Below are 18,088 nucleotides of genomic sequence, written 5' to 3'. Positions count from 1 at the left end.
CTTTTGTGGAGGTCACTCACTGAGTCCAATTCCCTGTTAGGACAAATGACAAGACGCTAACAGATCTCTAAGCCATTATATCTTTTAAGTCTGGTAGAGGCAAAGGCACTGCTCAAAACCTATTAAGAGTTCATTTTGTTTCCTTTTGACCAAAGACATTCCTATGGGAGTGCTGATAACCGGTGACAGACTGAGCCTTCAAGAGGGAATAATCTCACTGCAATTTCAATCCAGGCTAAATCTGCTGCACTCCAATGCCAAATGCTTCATTTGTAAGCCAAGCTTAACTTCTTCCTTAAGCAACCCTCATGAGAGCACACAATACTGAGCCATTCTTAACATCACTGTTTAAACTACACCCTTGCCCAGGTCATATATAATGGTTTAATGCACCCACTGCACATGTGTTTCCCTTGAGGTGCTGCTGCATCTGGTCAACTACCCCACTGAACTCATGAGCAAACGTGCTCCCCCACTGCCAAATACAGAAGTAGGCAGGGGCATCTCTTCTGGTTTTACACTTCATAGGGACACACACAGAAAAACTCCTGCTTCATCATTTCTATTTCCACAGCTGACCACATTCTCACAAGCACAAATTCCTCTTCTGCATCAAAACTGCTTCTGAACAGCAATAATGCGTTAGCTACAGAACTCAGGATAGGTTATAGTAAATTACTGCTGCACCACAAGGTTAGTAATCCCGTCTCACCCTAAACACCACTGCAGTTAGCTGTAAGGTAGCACATCACAGTTCAGAACACATTCTTACTCTGAATGACTGCATCAGAAAATTAAATAGATCCATTATTGCTTACAGGACGAAAATGTGGTAATGCACCAGCATTAAATGCTCAGTAGCCTCTGTAGGGCAAAGTCTGCACAATCCCTTTTGTAGGTACAATGTGAAAATGCCACTGGGGCTGTGGTGCAATTTCACAGTGTTTCAGAAGCTGGAGTCCTTTCCTAATGATTTCCTTAGGGAAAATGTACTGAGCGGCAGGCGCTGGGAAGATGAGAGCCTGGTCAGAAACTTAAAGCTGCTATTTTCATATTGTCCTGGTTTTGGCTGGGATATAGAGTCAATTTTCCTCCTCGTAGCTGGCACAGTGCTGCTTGGATTTAGGATGAGGATAATGCTGATACACACTGATGTTCTAGTTGTTGCGTACCCTGATCAAGGACTTTTCAGTCTCATGCTCTGCCAGTGAGGAAGGGCACAAGAAGCTGGGAGGAAGCAGAGACAGGACACCTGACCTGGACTGGCCAAAGGGGTATTCCACACCACAGCACGTCATGCCCAGCAGAGAAACTGGGGGAGTTGGCTGGGAGCTGTGTGTCACTGCTTGGATCGGGCTGGGCATCAGTCAGTGGATGGTGAACAAGTGCGTTGTACATCACTTGACTGCCTTGGGTTTTAGTCCTCTCTCTTTTTATCTCCTTTTCACTACAATTATTATTATATTTCACTTTATTTCAATTATTAAACTGTTCTTTCCATAACCCATGGCCCTTATGGTATCCCCCCCCACCCCTTCTCCTTTATTTATCACAAACCAGAACTGCAGTGGGAGGATCAAGCCCCAGCTCCACCACCACCCTCAGTCCCACTGCTTGCCTGGTTTTCTGCCTGCTGCTGACAACTGCTGCCCTCAGAAAGCAGAATACAAACAAAGCAGCAGCCAGATCAGATGCTGGCTGTGGTTCCCCATGTGACTCCACCAACATATGGGGTGAGAGATAGAGCAGCCAGCTGAAGGAGGTGACACTCCTGCTCCAGCACCCATCCAAAGTCCTTGTCACACTGAGGCCCAACCCACCCGTGCACTCTGCTGACCTGTTATCCTGCTGGGTCTCGTCATGTTACAGAGCTGCTGTTCTGTCAAACCAATGAGGCTCTAAGCAAGAAAACTTGTCTGTAATATTAATTTGCAATAATCAAATGAAAAAAATCAAGTAATTGTAACATTCCTTTTCTATGGGCTATAATCCCTAAATGTAACATTACATTTGGTTTCTTTGGCTTTGCTTCTAACCCCCAAAGTGCCTGGTAGTGTCCTGGCACACCTTAATGAAGCAAGTTTAGCAGATAAAAGAAGCTTATGAACCAAACCGTGAGCTTGACCTAAAAATCGCTGTAAACTCTAAACCTAAACTGAGCTGCAAGTATCTGTAACACTGAAGGGGGGGGTGTCGGAAGCAGTATTGCAAAAAAGGGATAAATGAGTGGATTTTGTGCTCCTAAATCATGCAAAAAAAAGCTTTGAAAACCTCATTTCTTCCCCAAGTATTTGCTGCAAATCCTGAAACTATATTTAGTTTCAAATGCTGCAATTTGAGCATCCATATGGCGATATTTGGGTGCTGCTCCTGTATCGTGTGACATGCCAGGCATGAGCCCCTCTCCTCTCCTTTCGCAGGCAGCTTTAGTTGGATAACTGAGATAACTCCCTCCTCTCTAACACAGTTTTGCAGCCTCTCCACTGCTCTGAGGTTCTGATTGCTTCACAAGAACTCACCTACTACAAGCAGGAAGCATTGTACCTGCTCCCAGGTGTAAGGAAGGTGAAGAGTCATTCACCTGTATCCGGGTTTCCAAGACAGGAGAAATCAATGTAAATGGCTGCAGTTAAAGCACCCACAAATGGCCTCCAGTGCCCCATCCTCAGCCTTTTGTTCTCCAGTCAACAGCAAGAAAACCCCCAAGCTGGGAGCCCCCAGACCACAGTTAAACTGCACACGTAGCACTTCAGTGTCTCCTCTCTGCACCAAACCAGCCCCAGCATAACGACACTCAGATCCGGTTTCATTGTGAATTCCTCCTAGGGAAAGTCAGCTACAAGACACTGAAAAAGCGAGGTGCAGTTTTAAAGAGAGCAATGAAAATGATTTCTAAACGATGGAAGTGATTTATGAACCCCAATCGATCAGAAACACGTATGTGCACTTCTTTCTAGAGGAAAATGAAGAGTTAAAAGCATTACCAGGAGCAGCTTTCTGGCTTTAAACACAAGATATTCACAGCAGATTAAAAACAGCACAGCACAAAAACAACCCCCCCACACCCCAACTCTCAGGAACTGGTGCCAAGCAGCCTCCTTCCTCCTGGAAACCGCTTTAACCTTCATTTTATACCCCTGAACTACAATCTCCTACGTTTAAAGCAAGTACCCCCGGCCTATTCTAAAGCAAGAACAGCTGCCTACATTTGGTAAGCACGAACTGTCACTTGGCACGTCTAAAAATAGCGCTGCTAGCATCCGTGCCTTACATGCACAACTCATCCCATTACATTTTGCTTTTAAAGCGAGTGCCGCGACAGCTTTACCGCTGCAGTAACTGTATTTTTAAGCCTTTTCTCTCTATTCCACAGGCATTTCAGCTAACACCGAACAGCCCCTATTGTGACAAAATGACAACAAGTGGCTCGATCGATTTAACTTGAGAACGCTCTTTATAAACAGCGGAACCAAGCGCCCCTCGCTCTTACTGCGGCAGGAACTGAAAGGCTCGACATCGAAAGCGAGTTCCGCCAACAGCTATTAGAGAAAAGCAAGGAAAAGGGACTGACCCATTCTGGCCTCCATCTTGAGCAGCCTGCATGCAGCAGCCCGTGCCCAGCGTCTCCCCGCGCCGTTCCACTTCCTGCAGGGCACGCAGAGGTCGGTGCCTCTACGCAACCGCAGCCAAGCCGGACCCCGCCAATGGCGCCGCGGCCGCACACGCAGCCGTCAGCACAGCTTCACCCGCACGCAGGGCATGGCCATGGCGAGCTCAGCCCCATAGGGAGGCTGCTTGTGAGGGTGAACGCAGTACAGGGAGGTTTACACATGGGGAACAACGGTGAGAACCCCTCTGTGGGGTGGAAGGTAGGGAGGGATCTATGGTCTGCGAATAAAGACAGTGTGGAAGCACAAGAAAGGGGCTTTTCTGGGTGGGTTTAACAACAGCCGCACTGTGCTAACACAGAAGTGGTGAGAAAGGGCAGCTTTCACACTGCAAAGTGCACAGTCACAACTGTCACTGACGTACAGTGGAGGCTTATTGATTAACCCCAGACCAGCATAAACCAGCACCCAAGCACAAATCCCTGCTGATTGCTGTTTAGAGGCATTTTGCACTTTACATTAAATAAACTTCCTGTTTACACCTGCAGCGATGTCCAGGATTTCCACCGATCTTTTTCATGCACAGTATCTAGCATCTTCCACTTTACACCAAAAAACCTCCCCATTTACACCTGACAGCGATGCCCAGTGCTTCCACTGATCTTTTACACAGATTATGTACCAGGCAAGAGCTGAAGCTTGCAGATTCACTTTCAAAGCCTGGCCCAGCCTGATTCGAACCAATCAGACCAAGCCAGCCCCAAAGAGAAGCCACCAACCCATCAAGTGGTCAGTCTGTGAAGCACAAACACCATTAGAATGCTGGCGCCTGACACTTTCCAGACTTCCCACATTTTCAAGTTTCCTTACATAACAGCGACCACTTAAATATCACAGTTGTCATAGACTCATGGAATGGTCTGGGTTGGAAGGGACCCTTTAAAGCTCATCCAGTTCCAACCCCTGCCACAGGCAGGGACACCTTCTGCTACAGCAGCTTGCTCCAAGCCTCATCCAACCTGGCCTTGGACACTGCCAGGGTTGGAGCATCCTAAGCAGGAGCAGTCACAGCCTGAGCCACAAAATTCCAGCCTCCTTTTACCCCAATGAGCCGTGCTGGGAGCCAGTTTGGTGCCTCGCTGCCAGTCAATAACAACAGAACAATCCCAGCCTGGTGAACCCGGGTGGTTGCAGCACGACTGCACGTGGTGCCCTGCACATGGAGCTGACTTCAACCAACAGAGCCCTCCCTGTCCTCGGGACAGATGTTACACAGGGGTGGCACGGCCAGTGGGAATGATGGGCTGGTCTAAGCAGAGCCCAAGGGCCAGAAAACAACTCTGCATCGCACACGTTCCAGAGCTGGCACATTCTGCCCCGCAGGCCATGGCAAGGAAAAGTGATACGGATTTCCCAAGGACATGCTAGGATGAAGACAAAGTCCCACACTACCAGATTGTCTCCCCCAGATACAAATACTACCTATATATCAATACATTGACGTACCTATAAATAACTATAAATTACTAGTAAGCCAAAACAGTATTTTTCTTTCAATTTCTACTGAAATCATATACCCGTGCACGTATGCACAGTGCATAAACAGGGAAAATCATTCCAAAGCCTTGGCTACTCATGATAATGCAACCTTTTCCTCTATTTAACTAATCTGAACCCGAATTCAGGTAGATTTTCAGCACATTAATATACATAATAGCCATCCTGGGACAGCCTGGGTGTAGAGCTGTGCTGTTCACCCTGCCATTAGCATTATTCACCCCTTCAAACCTGACAATTCATTGAAATAGTGAATAAATAGAAGACTCATTTTAGTCCCAATTTGTCCATGGAGACCTGTCTTTAAAAATGCTAAAAATAAAAGCCATGTCATCCCAGGGTAAACCTATTTCATCCTGCCAGTCTAGATGATCGATAGATCAAATAACAGGTATTAAATCAATACCACAGGTTGTACCGCTTTCATTATGCTGGTTCCTCAGATACTATGGCTGTCAGCATAAGAAACGCACGTAGCAAAACTAGGTTTAGGGTTATATTAATTAGAAAGTGGTGCTTTAGCTGGAAGGTCTAACTAGGGGCCATCCTTTTGGCTCTTCTCTGGCTTTATATTTGATCATAACATTTTAGAAGGTTATTTTTTAGCATGTGAAGAAGCATGTTGCAATATTTGCTTCTATATTGATTTTGGGGCAAGCTGAACAGTGTAATCAGTCCCTGAACTTTACCCATCATCTTCCATGCCACTGGAGCCTGACCTAACGAAGGAACAACACATGAAACAAGGCATCTTCGTCTTGTTACGAACAAATGCTACCACAAACCACAGCAAACCAGGCTGCAAGATCAGTTGCAAAAGAAGAACCAGGCTCTTCTGCTTCCCCAGAAAACCATCTTCTTTTTGCTCTGCTTCCATTTTCTTTTAGACCCTACCTCTGCAAGTGAAATGACAATTAAATCTAACACAGCAGGGACTTGTTGGAGGGAGAAACAGGCACTGAACCCGCTTCCTGCGCCTAAGGGGATGCCAGTATGTAAGAACAAAGTGGGGAAAGAGGAATTGAAAACTGCTTGAAGCAGTTTTACCAGCACAATGTATGTACAAAGGACTGGTTTAGGTTTGCTTTGTTCATGTGATGACAGCTCCATTACACACCAGTCAGGTCCACACTTTGCACAGCAGCCAAGAGCACAGACCCCTGGTACTAGGATGGCTTGCTCTGCTTAGTGTATTCCCCCTGTGTGTGCCATGCAGGCATGCTCATCACTGGCAATCCGTACATTTTAAACCAGGAAAGACTCCATCATTCCCAAAGCCTCTAATTTCAGGCTCAGAAACGTCTGCTTTCAGTCGCAGCGAGGCACAGGCCACCACCAGCCCTCGGACTGGAAAACACAGCCTGCAAATTGGGCTGGAATACCCAAAGGAAACTGCCTTTAGATTTTTACAGAATCCTTCTGATCGCCCCTCCCACCCCTTTTTTTTTGCCATCCCTAGGAATTTCAGGCCTGACATAAGCAGTGCCGAGCGTTTAAACCAGTGACACATCCAGACCCTATTGCTAAACACTGCAGAGTATTTTCTTCCTAATATTTTACAGCCCTTGCATTAAAGATTAGCATCTTAAGAAACTGTTTTGCAGAGGGGTAAAGGGTTTTTTTTTCCCCTGCAGGGCTTTTTTGCTGCATATTTAAGTTCTGATTGAGCATTCCATGGATTCTAGACAGCCGGCAATTTTGTCCAAGGGGAAAATAAGCATAGACTTTGATCAATAGCTATAAAAGAAGAGGAAAATTTCACATGTAACAAGCACAACAGGGCCCTTTAAGAGATATTTAAGTAGCCAGAGATGATGAAAATCTTTTAGAGCTCGTCTTGCTGATAAAATATGATGATTACATATTCAAATCAGGCTTAAACCCTTACACACTGAGCACTAATATAATGATCCACAGAGATTTACACCCGCCATCTCCCACTGGCGGCTCCAGGAACAAAGGTCAGAACCACATTCGTTTAAGGTTAGCTACTTATTTACCTAAACCAATTCGGTATTATGGCTGCCAGTTCTGAAAAATCAGACTCAGTTTTACCTAAAATCCAATAGAATTATGAAAAATCCACAGCAAATGTGATTAAGGGGAGATTCCGGCCAGTATTAAACAGAAAACCCCACACCCCCACCCTGCTCTAGTCCGCGTAAGATTTCTCCTCATAAAATAATGAAACCACACGAACTGCAGGCACCATATTCTTTCAGGCTAATAGCTAGCACTATAAAAACATTAATAATCTAGGAATTTCAAAGGAACATCAAGTAAATTGAGGCTATGCTGGTATTTGTGCAGTGCGTACGGAAACAAGCCGTGCTTTAATACACTCTGTAGGGCTGAAAAAGATCTGCAGTGTCACACAAGCTATTTCACCTACATAAATAATTTATCCTTCTGCATTGCTCGTATTTACCCATTTTAACCTACAGCTTTCTTTTCCTGCAAACAGTACAGATCTTCCACCCTCGGATACATTTCACAATCACAAGCACGCCACAAACCCCATTTGCTAAAAACAACCCGCAGCATCTTTAGCGTTACAAAATGAAAGGGAAGAAAGGTGAAAGAAATACCCTTGTCCTTCCAGCCGCTCAGCTGGCTGTCCATCTCTCCACAAAGGCTCTACCCTCCAGCTGTGGTTATCAATTATGCATTCCAAGAGGGCAGCTGCAGGAGAAGGGATCCGCAGCCCGGGATGGGAAGCATGGGCTTGCGCGTCTGCAGTGCGCGGCTGCACTGGTGCTGCAGGAGGCCGGTCAGCTGACGGGGTGTGGAGCACGACTGACGCAGTGCGAGCTCTCTCCAGGCTCCTCATGCTCCAATGCAATCCCTGCCCCGTGCAGCCATTTGCTGCTTTCCTGCGTGCCGACGGAGCCAGGAGAGACGTGAGGCGGAGGGAGAAGGGAAGCGGCAAGGAGGGAGATGGCTTCTCCCTGCAGAACACCCGTGCGCTGGGTTGTTGTGGTGTCCATACCATGGACAGGCTCAGCACAGGCTAACAAAAATACTGCCCTAAGAAGCTTTTCACAGTGGAGCTAAAAGTAGCCACCAGACAGGCTTTAAACACATTGCTTTTCAAGCAGTGGTTAAACCACGTTACAGACCTCCTCGATACACATCTTCCCTTGCTTCCTTAAACAAACGCCCGACTGTCTGCAAGGCTAACAGAGACCTCTTTGTAACACCTCTCCCTTTAAAGAAAAAAGGCTTGAAGGAGGACAGAACAGGACCCTTCCTGTGCCTGTAACAAAAGCAAGAGGCTGGGGAAGAACACAAGAAGTCATTTTGCTGGTATCTTTAGTCCTTATGAAGCGCTCAGCCACATGTATTCATTAAATGGAGGCTTGAGAACAGTTATCTAATCCTTTACAACCAAACACCTTCCCCTTTTTAGTTTACCCTTTGCTGTCTGCTGCAGAAGTAACAATTAAACGTTCCCTTCATTTAAATGAAAATGAGAACCTGAAAGTTCACACTACTAATGTATAGAAAGTAACATACAGGCATGAGACAAGCCTAAACCAGAAACTCAAGCTGAAAGAGGTGTGAGAACAACGTCCTTCTGTTTTCCATCCCTGCTGAAAAGAATCTGACTATTTCTCTGGCTTGGAGTCTGTTCTTAAGATCTGGGGCTGACAATGCAATGCTAAAAACTCCCCAGCACTGCTCCAAAGCCTCTTAAAAATGTGATGGAGGTGGCTGGGATGGAGATCCTGATTCCGTACTTACACAGTAGAACAGACAATCCTACACAAAGACACAAAGCTACCTGAAAACCCTGCTATTGCTTCAACTGCTGCATAGATTTAAGGCCTCCTTTGACAGCAAAAGCAGTTACATACATTTTCAACATACCACGATGTACATTTCGTTCACAGGTTCGACAGGTAAATCAAAGCATACACTGTAGGAGGGAAACGGGAAGTGTACATGCAAACATCAGTGCAAGAACATGTGAAGAGTTGCACTATGCAGTAAGAACAAAACGCATTTGAAAATGTGCTTGCCTTTGAGCTGAAATTCTTAAGATCAACTGGAAAGCACCAAAATCCATTGTTCTCCCCTCACATTTGTTTGGATGACTGCATTGTCACTAAAATAGCCAGAAACCTGATGCTTTCAGAAAGCTCTTTCCACTAATTACCCAATACACAATTAGTCTCTTCATTTCTTCTTCATAGTCCTTATATTGCATACTTAAAATAGTACATTTATGCAACACATTCCTGAGCAGACATTTCATTGTATCCACAGCAAATCGGCAGCACCCAGAACATAAACATGCAGCCAGCTGCGTTACCAGTCCCCATCCTCCTTACTTGAGAACATTCTCCTTACATCTTACATGAGCCACTAACTCCATCCACAGGAGTTTCTCCCTGCCCTCAAGATCCTCCTCTTTACTGTGTTCTCTCTTCCCACTCCATGCAAACAATGCCTAAAACAAAGTGGATCCCTCCATACTCACATCTCTTATTTCAGGCACTTACACTCTATTCTACACTCTCTACTCCCTCCTCTTTAAACAAAGCACCAGCAGTGTCAACAAACTTCTGTATAAGCTTTCTTGTTTCATTAGGGAAGTTGCATGCCTGTTTCTACACCAACATTTACACAAAACCTATCCAACTAACAGACTGTGTACATGATGGCTTTATCAACTCACCCAGACAGCTAAAACAGACGCAATCAATTCTAACCATGTTCTTCTATGGAATGCACCTACATCCGAAGGGCTGCCTGCTTGCAGGGTGAGTACTTTACTCACTACATAGATATTAAATCACCCTGAGCAGATGTACAGCAGCATTTCTGCACAGAAGAGTGTTCCCAGCTTCCCACAGGAGAGCACTGTGGATGACCACCTAACTCTGCTCTTGCCTGAAGGTTCATTCAATGCTGGTCACCTAACTGTGCCTCTGGGAAAGCTGGAAGCTTACCACAAAAGTTTCATTTTCTCCCCTAATTTTGCCACTCTGCAAATAACTTCCCAAAGGCCTTGCTTTGTCAGTGGCCTTGGCTTTGCTATACGTGCCTTTGCATCTCAACAGGGCGCCACAAGAGCTCTACAAAAACACAGCAGGTCCTCCTTTCAACAAAATCTGTCTAAGGGTCAGGTTTGGGTTCTTCCTTATTTCTCCTACTCTGCAAACACTTCGCTCTGGAAAAGAAGTCTCTATCTGTTAGTATTTACCTGGTAGCAGAAGAGAAGACCTGAATCATCAAAGAATCTAAGAATATAACCAGAACAAATTAAAATCAAGATTTTAGGTTGAATTCCAGGCTATTTTACAAATAATCTGCTCCTGAAAAGAATTCCAGAGGCATTCAAAAGGTATTTTTCCCCTCTGTGAAAACCAACTAAAACCAAACCCATCTGGTAATGGCTCTATTTAATTAACTACAAATATGGAAATTAACAGGAAATAACCACAAGGTGTAAGGAGCATTTCTAACTTCTTTTAAGCTTCACGTACCTGCAATGACCTGGCTTGCTCTTACAGAATCACAGGAAGTGTTTTTATTTCTGCCCCCATGATTCAGGACTAAAAAGAAAAGCTCCATCGTTAGTACCACCCAGCCACCTTCCCAAAGCACATTCCCACTTGGAATTCACCTCTGAATTTGCCCTCTCAAGACAATCCAGGAAGTGTAAGACATAAGCAAATAGCTGCATTCCTGTAATTCCATTAGAGTGCTCTGTAGCATGTGTGAAAACGAGACCTGTAAACCCGTAAATTTAACCTAAAATGAATGTCTACAGAGCCTGTTGTTCAAAATCACCATGAAACAAGGGTATCCTGTCAAACTGAGAGCCCTGGTGGGAAAGATCTCAGCATCATTCTCAAATGTCATTGTAATGCTCCAGGTGAACACAGCAAAACTTACACTGATAATGTCGTTACATTTTGGTACCCAACTTTCTGTCACGGTCAGAGGTTTTGATTTTGGGGAAGGTTCTACAATCTACAAATTTAGTTGTATTATTATTCAGTAACATAAAAGCCTCACATCCAGGTTTATGAAAAGCCTGGTTTTCTAGCCTATTTGGGAGAATAAATGGTCTCTATCCAAAAGTAATGCATTACCAGTGAAGCAAGTCTGTGCAACAGAAGGGCTCCGATGTGCATTTAGTTTTCAGTCCTAAGAACAGTGAACTGGTTTCAATGCTCCGAGGTTCTCAAAACCCAGATGCAATCCCCTGGCAGGCAGATACCCGAGTTACACTCCATTTACAAACACTAGATGGCAACAAAGCCCTTTCATGAGCACCCCTTAGCACAACTCCCTGCTGCGCTGTGCTGGTACAAACACAAACCCTGGCAGAAGCTGAGGCTGCTGTGGCCGTGGCACAGGTCAGCAGCAGCACAAGCATCAGGAACTATCAGCTCCGAAGTCACATCTTAATGTGGAGTATTTTTATGGAGGTCAGAAATGTGTGGTGAGGGTGAAGGAGGAGGATTATCTGCCTGGAAGCCAAATACAGCATGTACTGAGAAAGGGAATGGGGGGGAAAAAAGCATCACTGTACCCATGACAGTAGGAATTGACAGTGGTGCAGCAGAGGGGTATTTGCTGTTAAATTGTTATAAATTGGAGTTTCTTACAAGGAGAGGGGTTTCTTGACAGTTAACCATGGTTCTGATTTTGCTTTGGTTGGTTTGGTTTTCACAACTGTGCAGCTATGAAGTAAGTACAAGGTGCCTGTAGTCTGATACCACTGCAAAATAGATCACCCAAGGGTCTGCAAGGCAGCATTCAACAAACCTCTTTCTAACCCAGGAAGCTGCTCGAAGATTTAGATTTGCTTTACTGGAGTGGTGGAGTTTTAAAACGTAAAATGTGCAACCCCTTTAGAGGTTTTAGCTCCCTGCAGTTCACTGGGACTGGTGGAAGCTACTTACACCTTCAGGTACACACAGGCAAGCTTGCACTCACATTAGCGATCAAAGATAGCACTGTTAGGTAAGCATTCAAGAACCTTCATTTAAGTGCAGCTGTAAGGCAGTTGAGAGTAATGTTTTAACAAGCACGATACACACACCACACCAACTGATTCCAGAAGTCTTAAGGCACAGGAAGATCTGTTTCAGTTCCACTCATGGAATGAGAGAAAAACCCAAACCAACCCCCCCCCTACACACACACGATAAAGGTAGGACTCAAAAGGACAAACACACGCACAGATCCACTTCTTGGCCTTGTGATGAATTATCCCTCTTTTCAGAGTGTGGAAGACCAGTGTATGTGTTAGTTTTTTAATGCTACTTTGAAACTGTGCTTAAGTAGTGTGGTAGTAAAAGCAGACAACTGATTTTGTTCATGGCTTGTCATTACACTCCTCAGGCAGGTCTCAGAAGTCCTGTTCTGTTTTATAGAATACAGCAGAAGTGAGCAAAAAAGTCAACAGCACAGAGTGGGGACAAAAATCTAGGCCAAATGGGCCCTGGTTTTGGGTTAGTATTCTCATCTCTTTAGCTTTAAGAAAATGTGTCTCCAGAAACAACAACTTTCCTTCCCAAACAACACAGCCCATCAAGAATTAAAACTGCAGCTGCTTTACAGTGATTCCAACAGACTGCAGACAGTGCCCCAGTTTCCCACACACGCAGGCCAGCCCCATGCCTGTCCCAGCTCCTGCCCTGTCCCAGCTCTGTGCCACTAGATGGGAGAAGGAAGACACCCTTCAAGTCTCTCCTCTCCTGCTATGGGAAATGGGTTCATGAGCAGCTTCTCTGGCAGCCCCCACAGACAGAAGAGCAGCAGCTGTGTCCTCCTCAGACCCAAAGCAATGATTTGCCGCCCCTAGGCTGCTACATCAATGCAATGATTTAAGATACCCCTGGCAAGGCTTCCTGTTATAAGACCCAAGGAAAAAAGCCAGTATATTAAATGCAATGTTATTTTTCTAAGTAGTCTGATCTCTGAACAATTAACCCCTTGACATGAAGGGTTAGATACACAGCAGCTGTTCGCTAGACAGCACTATGTGCTGGAAGTCTGAGCACGAGGACAGAAGTCTTCACAGAACACACAGCATTTGAACAGTGCAAGTACCACTGGTATTTCATCACTGGGGAGAAGGGAAACTGTCCTTTCCACCCACCTATATGTATGAAGAAGCGAGACAGGAGGAATGGCAACTATGATGCAAAGTTAAATGTAAGCATTACATCTTCTACCTTATTTTCCAAACCCTATCTTCAGCACATCAACACCCTGACATTCCTCACAACACACACCTGTGTGATCCAAAACACATTTGATGTAGTCTACCTACACTAGGAATGTATTTTATGAACAGTGGACTGCAGCTACTGCACAAATACACTGTCGCTGAGCCAAACTAATATTTGACTTTCTATTTGGAACAGAGTCATTGTGCTTCCTGCAGTAGTTGTTATTTTAGCGGGAATGCTTCTGATGTAAGACTCAAGCAGCAGCAGAGTGCTGGGGTGTCAAAAAGCAGGTACTCCTCTAGGCTACAATAGCTGGAGTTTCATAAGGCATTCACTTTAGAGAACACTACAACGATCTTATCTTTCAACTTTTGCTACCTAAGTACACTCTACCAGAAGAAAAATCACCTACACTGAAGTGTAAGCCCCACCTGAAAAGAAAAATGAAAATTAGTATCTCTGTTGCACGTAAACCAATTTTAACATCTGCAGGATACTCAGCTTCGCAATGACCGCTCTCCTAGTAACCTGAGTACTGTGCACTCACTCATGTGCACTGTTTATTTCAAACCATTGGCCCTTGATCTAATGCAAGCTGCCAAGTCCCATGATAGCAGATGTGCAGGTTCTCTTCCAGATGTGTATGCTACACATATAGTAGCAGCAAGGGTATTTTCCTCAGTTTCACGTCTAATGTCTGAACTGTGCATGAAAAGCAATGCCTCTTCAAATCATGTACACACAGCAGATTGAAACACCATCCCTGGCTTACTGTCATGTATTAAGAGCAAGTTTGGAAGGCCACCTAATGCCCAGCTTGTAGACCACCACAGCAGAGCTTGCAATGAGTAGTGACTTATTTCTGTCTCAACAGATCAGCAGGAGAACTGAAGGAGAAAACTGGAGACAGTGAGTCCACCCCTGATAAACAGAAGAAAAAAAAGTACTAAAGCAATCAGAATGTGAGTAAGGTAAAAGTGCAGGCACTAACATTCTGTTACCCTTAGAGAAGTTTACAGAAAGTGACTTAAAAACAGTTAAAGTCATGACATGCTTAAGCTTAGCTATAAAAATAAGCAGATAGGCAAACTGCAAGACAGCACACACAGATTACCTGAAGACTTATTCAGCTTTGCTGAAAATATAGCAGTAGGTTTTTCCTTTTCTTTAACAGAAGCAGCTTCTCGCTCAGGTTCCTTCTCAAAAGCTTCTGGTTTTCCTACACTGACTATCTCTTTTTCAGCAGGTAAAGGTGAGGTATCTGTGGCCAGTAAGGACATCTTGGATACGTCAGGCACTTCTTTGTCCACAGCCTCCAAGGACTTTTTCAAGGCATTGGTATCTTCCTTAGCTTTTACGTCTACATTCTTTACAGACAGATCACAGGGTAGCTCTGGACAAGGCAATTGCCTCTTCTCACCTTGGATCACCTTACTGATCTCTTCACTTCCATCTTTGTGTGTTACTTCTCTGTCAATGGCTTCTGCCAAAAACTCAGGAGTTTTAGGATGACTTAACATCACAAAGTCATCTTCCACTGTGACTGGGGAAGACTCCATGGGTGAGAGAGCTTTGTCATCTCCTGTTTTTGGTTGTGTAGCAACAGGTACATCAGCTGGATAAGCCACAGCATTCAGCTCTTCCATCTGAAGAGGAATCTTCTCTACCTTGGCTGGTTTTGTAGGTGTTGGCTCAGAGGGCAGAGCAGCCACAGTTTTGGAAGAGTCCAGTTTGGGTTGGAAAGACTCCAGGTAAGGTTTGCCTTTGGCAGCTCCTGACTCCACCAGCTGTTCCTCATGTTCCTCGTCAGTTACAATATTCTCAGCTGATTTACTCTTTAAGATGAGAGATGGATCTTCACTCCCTCTCTCTGTGAAGTCAGGTATCACCTGGCTATTGAACAGGTCAGATTTCCCAAACTGTGGAGACGGTTTTTCAATGAGTTCCTTGTCTTCAGGCACATCCTGAGGAATGCATTCTGTTACCGGTGTCTTTGAGTATTCTGTAAAGGATGGAGCAGTAGGCTCACCAGAGACCTTTGTTTCCTTAATCAGGTCACATGCAATAGAGATATATGGAGTCTCTGTATCTTCAGGACTGCTGCTACTCTCATGCTCAGGTTTCTTAACTGCTAATGCCTCTTTTGCTTCTTGGGCCTGTGTCAGTGGTGCATTCACTGCCTCTTGGTACATGGGAGGTTTTTCAGTCTCTTCTTTTACATTCTCAAAATTAGCAGTAGGAATAAATGTTTCTAATGGGGAAGCTTCAAGCTGCACAGCAGATGTTTCTGCACCAGCAGTCCCAGTGCTCAGTGGGGCTTCCATAACAATATCTGGTAAGATTGGTGATGGAGCAGCTTCTGAGCCTTCAAAGGAGGGGCAGAGTTGTGTCACGGGTTTCAGAGTCTCTTGTACTGACTCGGAGGTTTGAACTAAATCAATCTTTGTTTCATAAGCAAGTTTTGTACATGCTGCGTCATGCATCTCACTTTCATATGCTTCTTGTACTAGATCAGGAGTAAGACCTTCAGGCATATTTGCTGCAGTGTCAGATGGCACTGTTGATATACTCTCTGGTTTAGCATAGTCAGCTTCCTGGCCTTCCTGCTTGCCAACTGCTTTAGTGCTAAAATTACCTTGTTCTGTGCTCGTCTGAGCTTTCATTTCTGCAATCTTTTTCTCATCATCGGTTCTATTTTCTGAAGCACCTTCCTCTAGTGGAGAAAGAGACTTGCCTTTGTTACCATCAGGACTCACAGAGGATTCAAATTTAGTACAAGTGATGTAAGTCTGCGAAGGCTCTGTTACAGCTTCAGGGGTACTTGGGAAAGAGCGATCTTCCACGCTGCCTTCACTGTCTCTTTCATAATCCTTCTGCACATCCAGCTTACCTACACCATATTTCTCATCTAAACTGCTTTCTAGCTTAGCATCTACCTTACTTCCAACATCCTCTTTCATGCTGCTCAGTCCATGACTAGCACTTTTTAGCTCCCATATTGGCTCAAATGGTTTGAAGTCTGCATATTCTTCCCTCTTAAGAGGGTCTTCTTTCTGTGCCCCTTTGTCATCCTGATCACCACCTCTGTATTTGTCTTTGTTATAGAAGAGATCTTCCTCATTTTTCTCAAACAAATCTTGAGGACTTTCTGGAGACATTTTCAGCTGCTCTGCAGGCATTTTCTCCAGATTAGGTAATTCTTTAGGGCCCTCTAGCTGTGTTTCTTCTTTAGCCTGAGATAAAATGGCTGCTTCTGCTTTAGCAAATGGGAGTTCTGAGGACTTCATCTCTGGTGGCTGAATGTCTTTCCCAATTCCCTCTGAAAGAAATGGATTTCTTGCCTTTTCCACTGGTTCTTTATAAACTTCACTTGCATTTTCTTTGCAAGTGCCTCTTGTAGGTAATCCATCTGAGAACGTATCAAGGGCTGAGTGCTCTTTAAAGGGATCAGCTGAGACAGGAGAGAAGGAGGGAAGAGAAGGAGCAGTATCAAGCGGGACTGCAGTAAAATCCTCTTGACCAAGCGACTTAGTGCTACCTGGCTGCTCCTGCAAGTCCAGAACTTTTTCTGTGACCATGGATAGAAAGGAAAGTTAGAGAATGCAAGTGCTCTTTAAAGTCAACGCAAACGTTCATGACAGGTTCACATAATGTTAGTTATTAAGAGGTTCTTCCAAGTTCTATCATAAACACTCTTACCCATTAAAAGCATGGGTTAAAGTGTGCTATTCTAGTTCATTTCTTCTAGCAGAGAAGTATGCAAGAGGCTAGAGAAGCAGCAATTTTATGCAGCGCAGAGATCACAGTAAAGCTGAAGATGCCGGACAAGTACAGAGCATCCAAGTACAGCAGGCAATATTAACACAGTAAGAGAGGGAAGGTGGCAAGGTGAGACAGAGAGAAGATATGTGTGGATGCTTGTGCACAAACATGCGCACAAACATATGCACAAACGTGCATGAAGTCCATTTTTGACATCTTAGTGGGAATTTGGCATGGTAGCTAACAAAAAAAGCATTAAAATACTACAGGTAAATATTTTGCTTACATAAAGTACTGCAGAAAGTTACTATGGATTAAATCTTTCTGCTAAATCAGTAAAGCAACTATGCTTTGATATGTTAACCTGTTAATAATATCAACTTATCTCCTACATCAAGGGTCCAAGAATTCAGATGGCTGTGGCTTGTTCACACAACATTTACCATGTCAAGAAAGGAATGAGCATTAAAATCTTGAACGGATCAACTGGAAAGTCACAGGATGGAGCGATGTGATGGAGGCTATTCTTGGACCCATGCTGACTTTTAGTAAAGGCAGACTAATTGGAAAGGGTTAATGAGGTCAGAAATGCAGGATGTATTCAGACAAAGGTGAGCAGAAAGAACTTGCCTGCAGAGGAGTGCATCAGAGGCGCAGATGTAGCAGGAAGAGCAAAAAGGGTCTCATCTGAAAAACAAACAAATAACCTCAGCAGAAATAAAGGCTAGGTTGAAGAGGGGAGAAAGCACGCAAGGAGTCAGTTCCCAGGAAGTCAAACAGATCCATAGCCAACATCTACACCCACAGAGAACCACAGAACTGGATACAAGCTCAGTGATACGAGAAACACAACACTCAGATTTCTCCATTTACAACAGAATCTTCACTGAGGCAACTGAGGGACCTCCACCGTCCAAGCCAGTGACCACACTTAAGGTAAGATACACCACAGTAGCTACTCTTTAC

General features: G+C 44.5%; 1 protein-coding gene across 5 annotated transcripts in view; it reads right to left on the bottom strand.

The window, feature by feature from the left end:
• RTN4 (reticulon 4) overlaps positions 1-18,088 on the bottom strand; it is a 49,046-nt gene that overhangs the window by 11,685 nt on the left and 19,273 nt on the right. The window contains exons 2-3 of one of the 5 annotated variants that reach the window (XM_065682511.1): positions 17,753-17,809; positions 14,475-16,928 (exon numbers count right to left, since the gene is read on the bottom strand). The exons of 2 other annotated variants lie outside the window; for them this stretch is intronic. In XM_065682511.1, the coding sequence (XP_065538583.1) occupies positions 14,475-16,928; positions 17,753-17,809 (2,511 nt within the window). Of the gene's footprint in view, positions 1-3,571; positions 3,656-7,753; positions 7,951-14,474; positions 16,929-17,752; positions 17,810-18,088 lie in introns of those variants that run through there. 2 more of the 5 variants (XM_065682514.1, XM_065682515.1) reach the window with 2 other exon arrangements.

This window comes from Lathamus discolor, chromosome 5 (assembly GCF_037157495.1).
Source record: "Lathamus discolor isolate bLatDis1 chromosome 5, bLatDis1.hap1, whole genome shotgun sequence".
In the NCBI taxonomy this organism is placed as follows: domain Eukaryota; kingdom Metazoa; phylum Chordata; class Aves; order Psittaciformes; family Psittacidae; genus Lathamus; species Lathamus discolor.
This window is presented reverse-complemented; position numbering and strand designations above follow the sequence as displayed.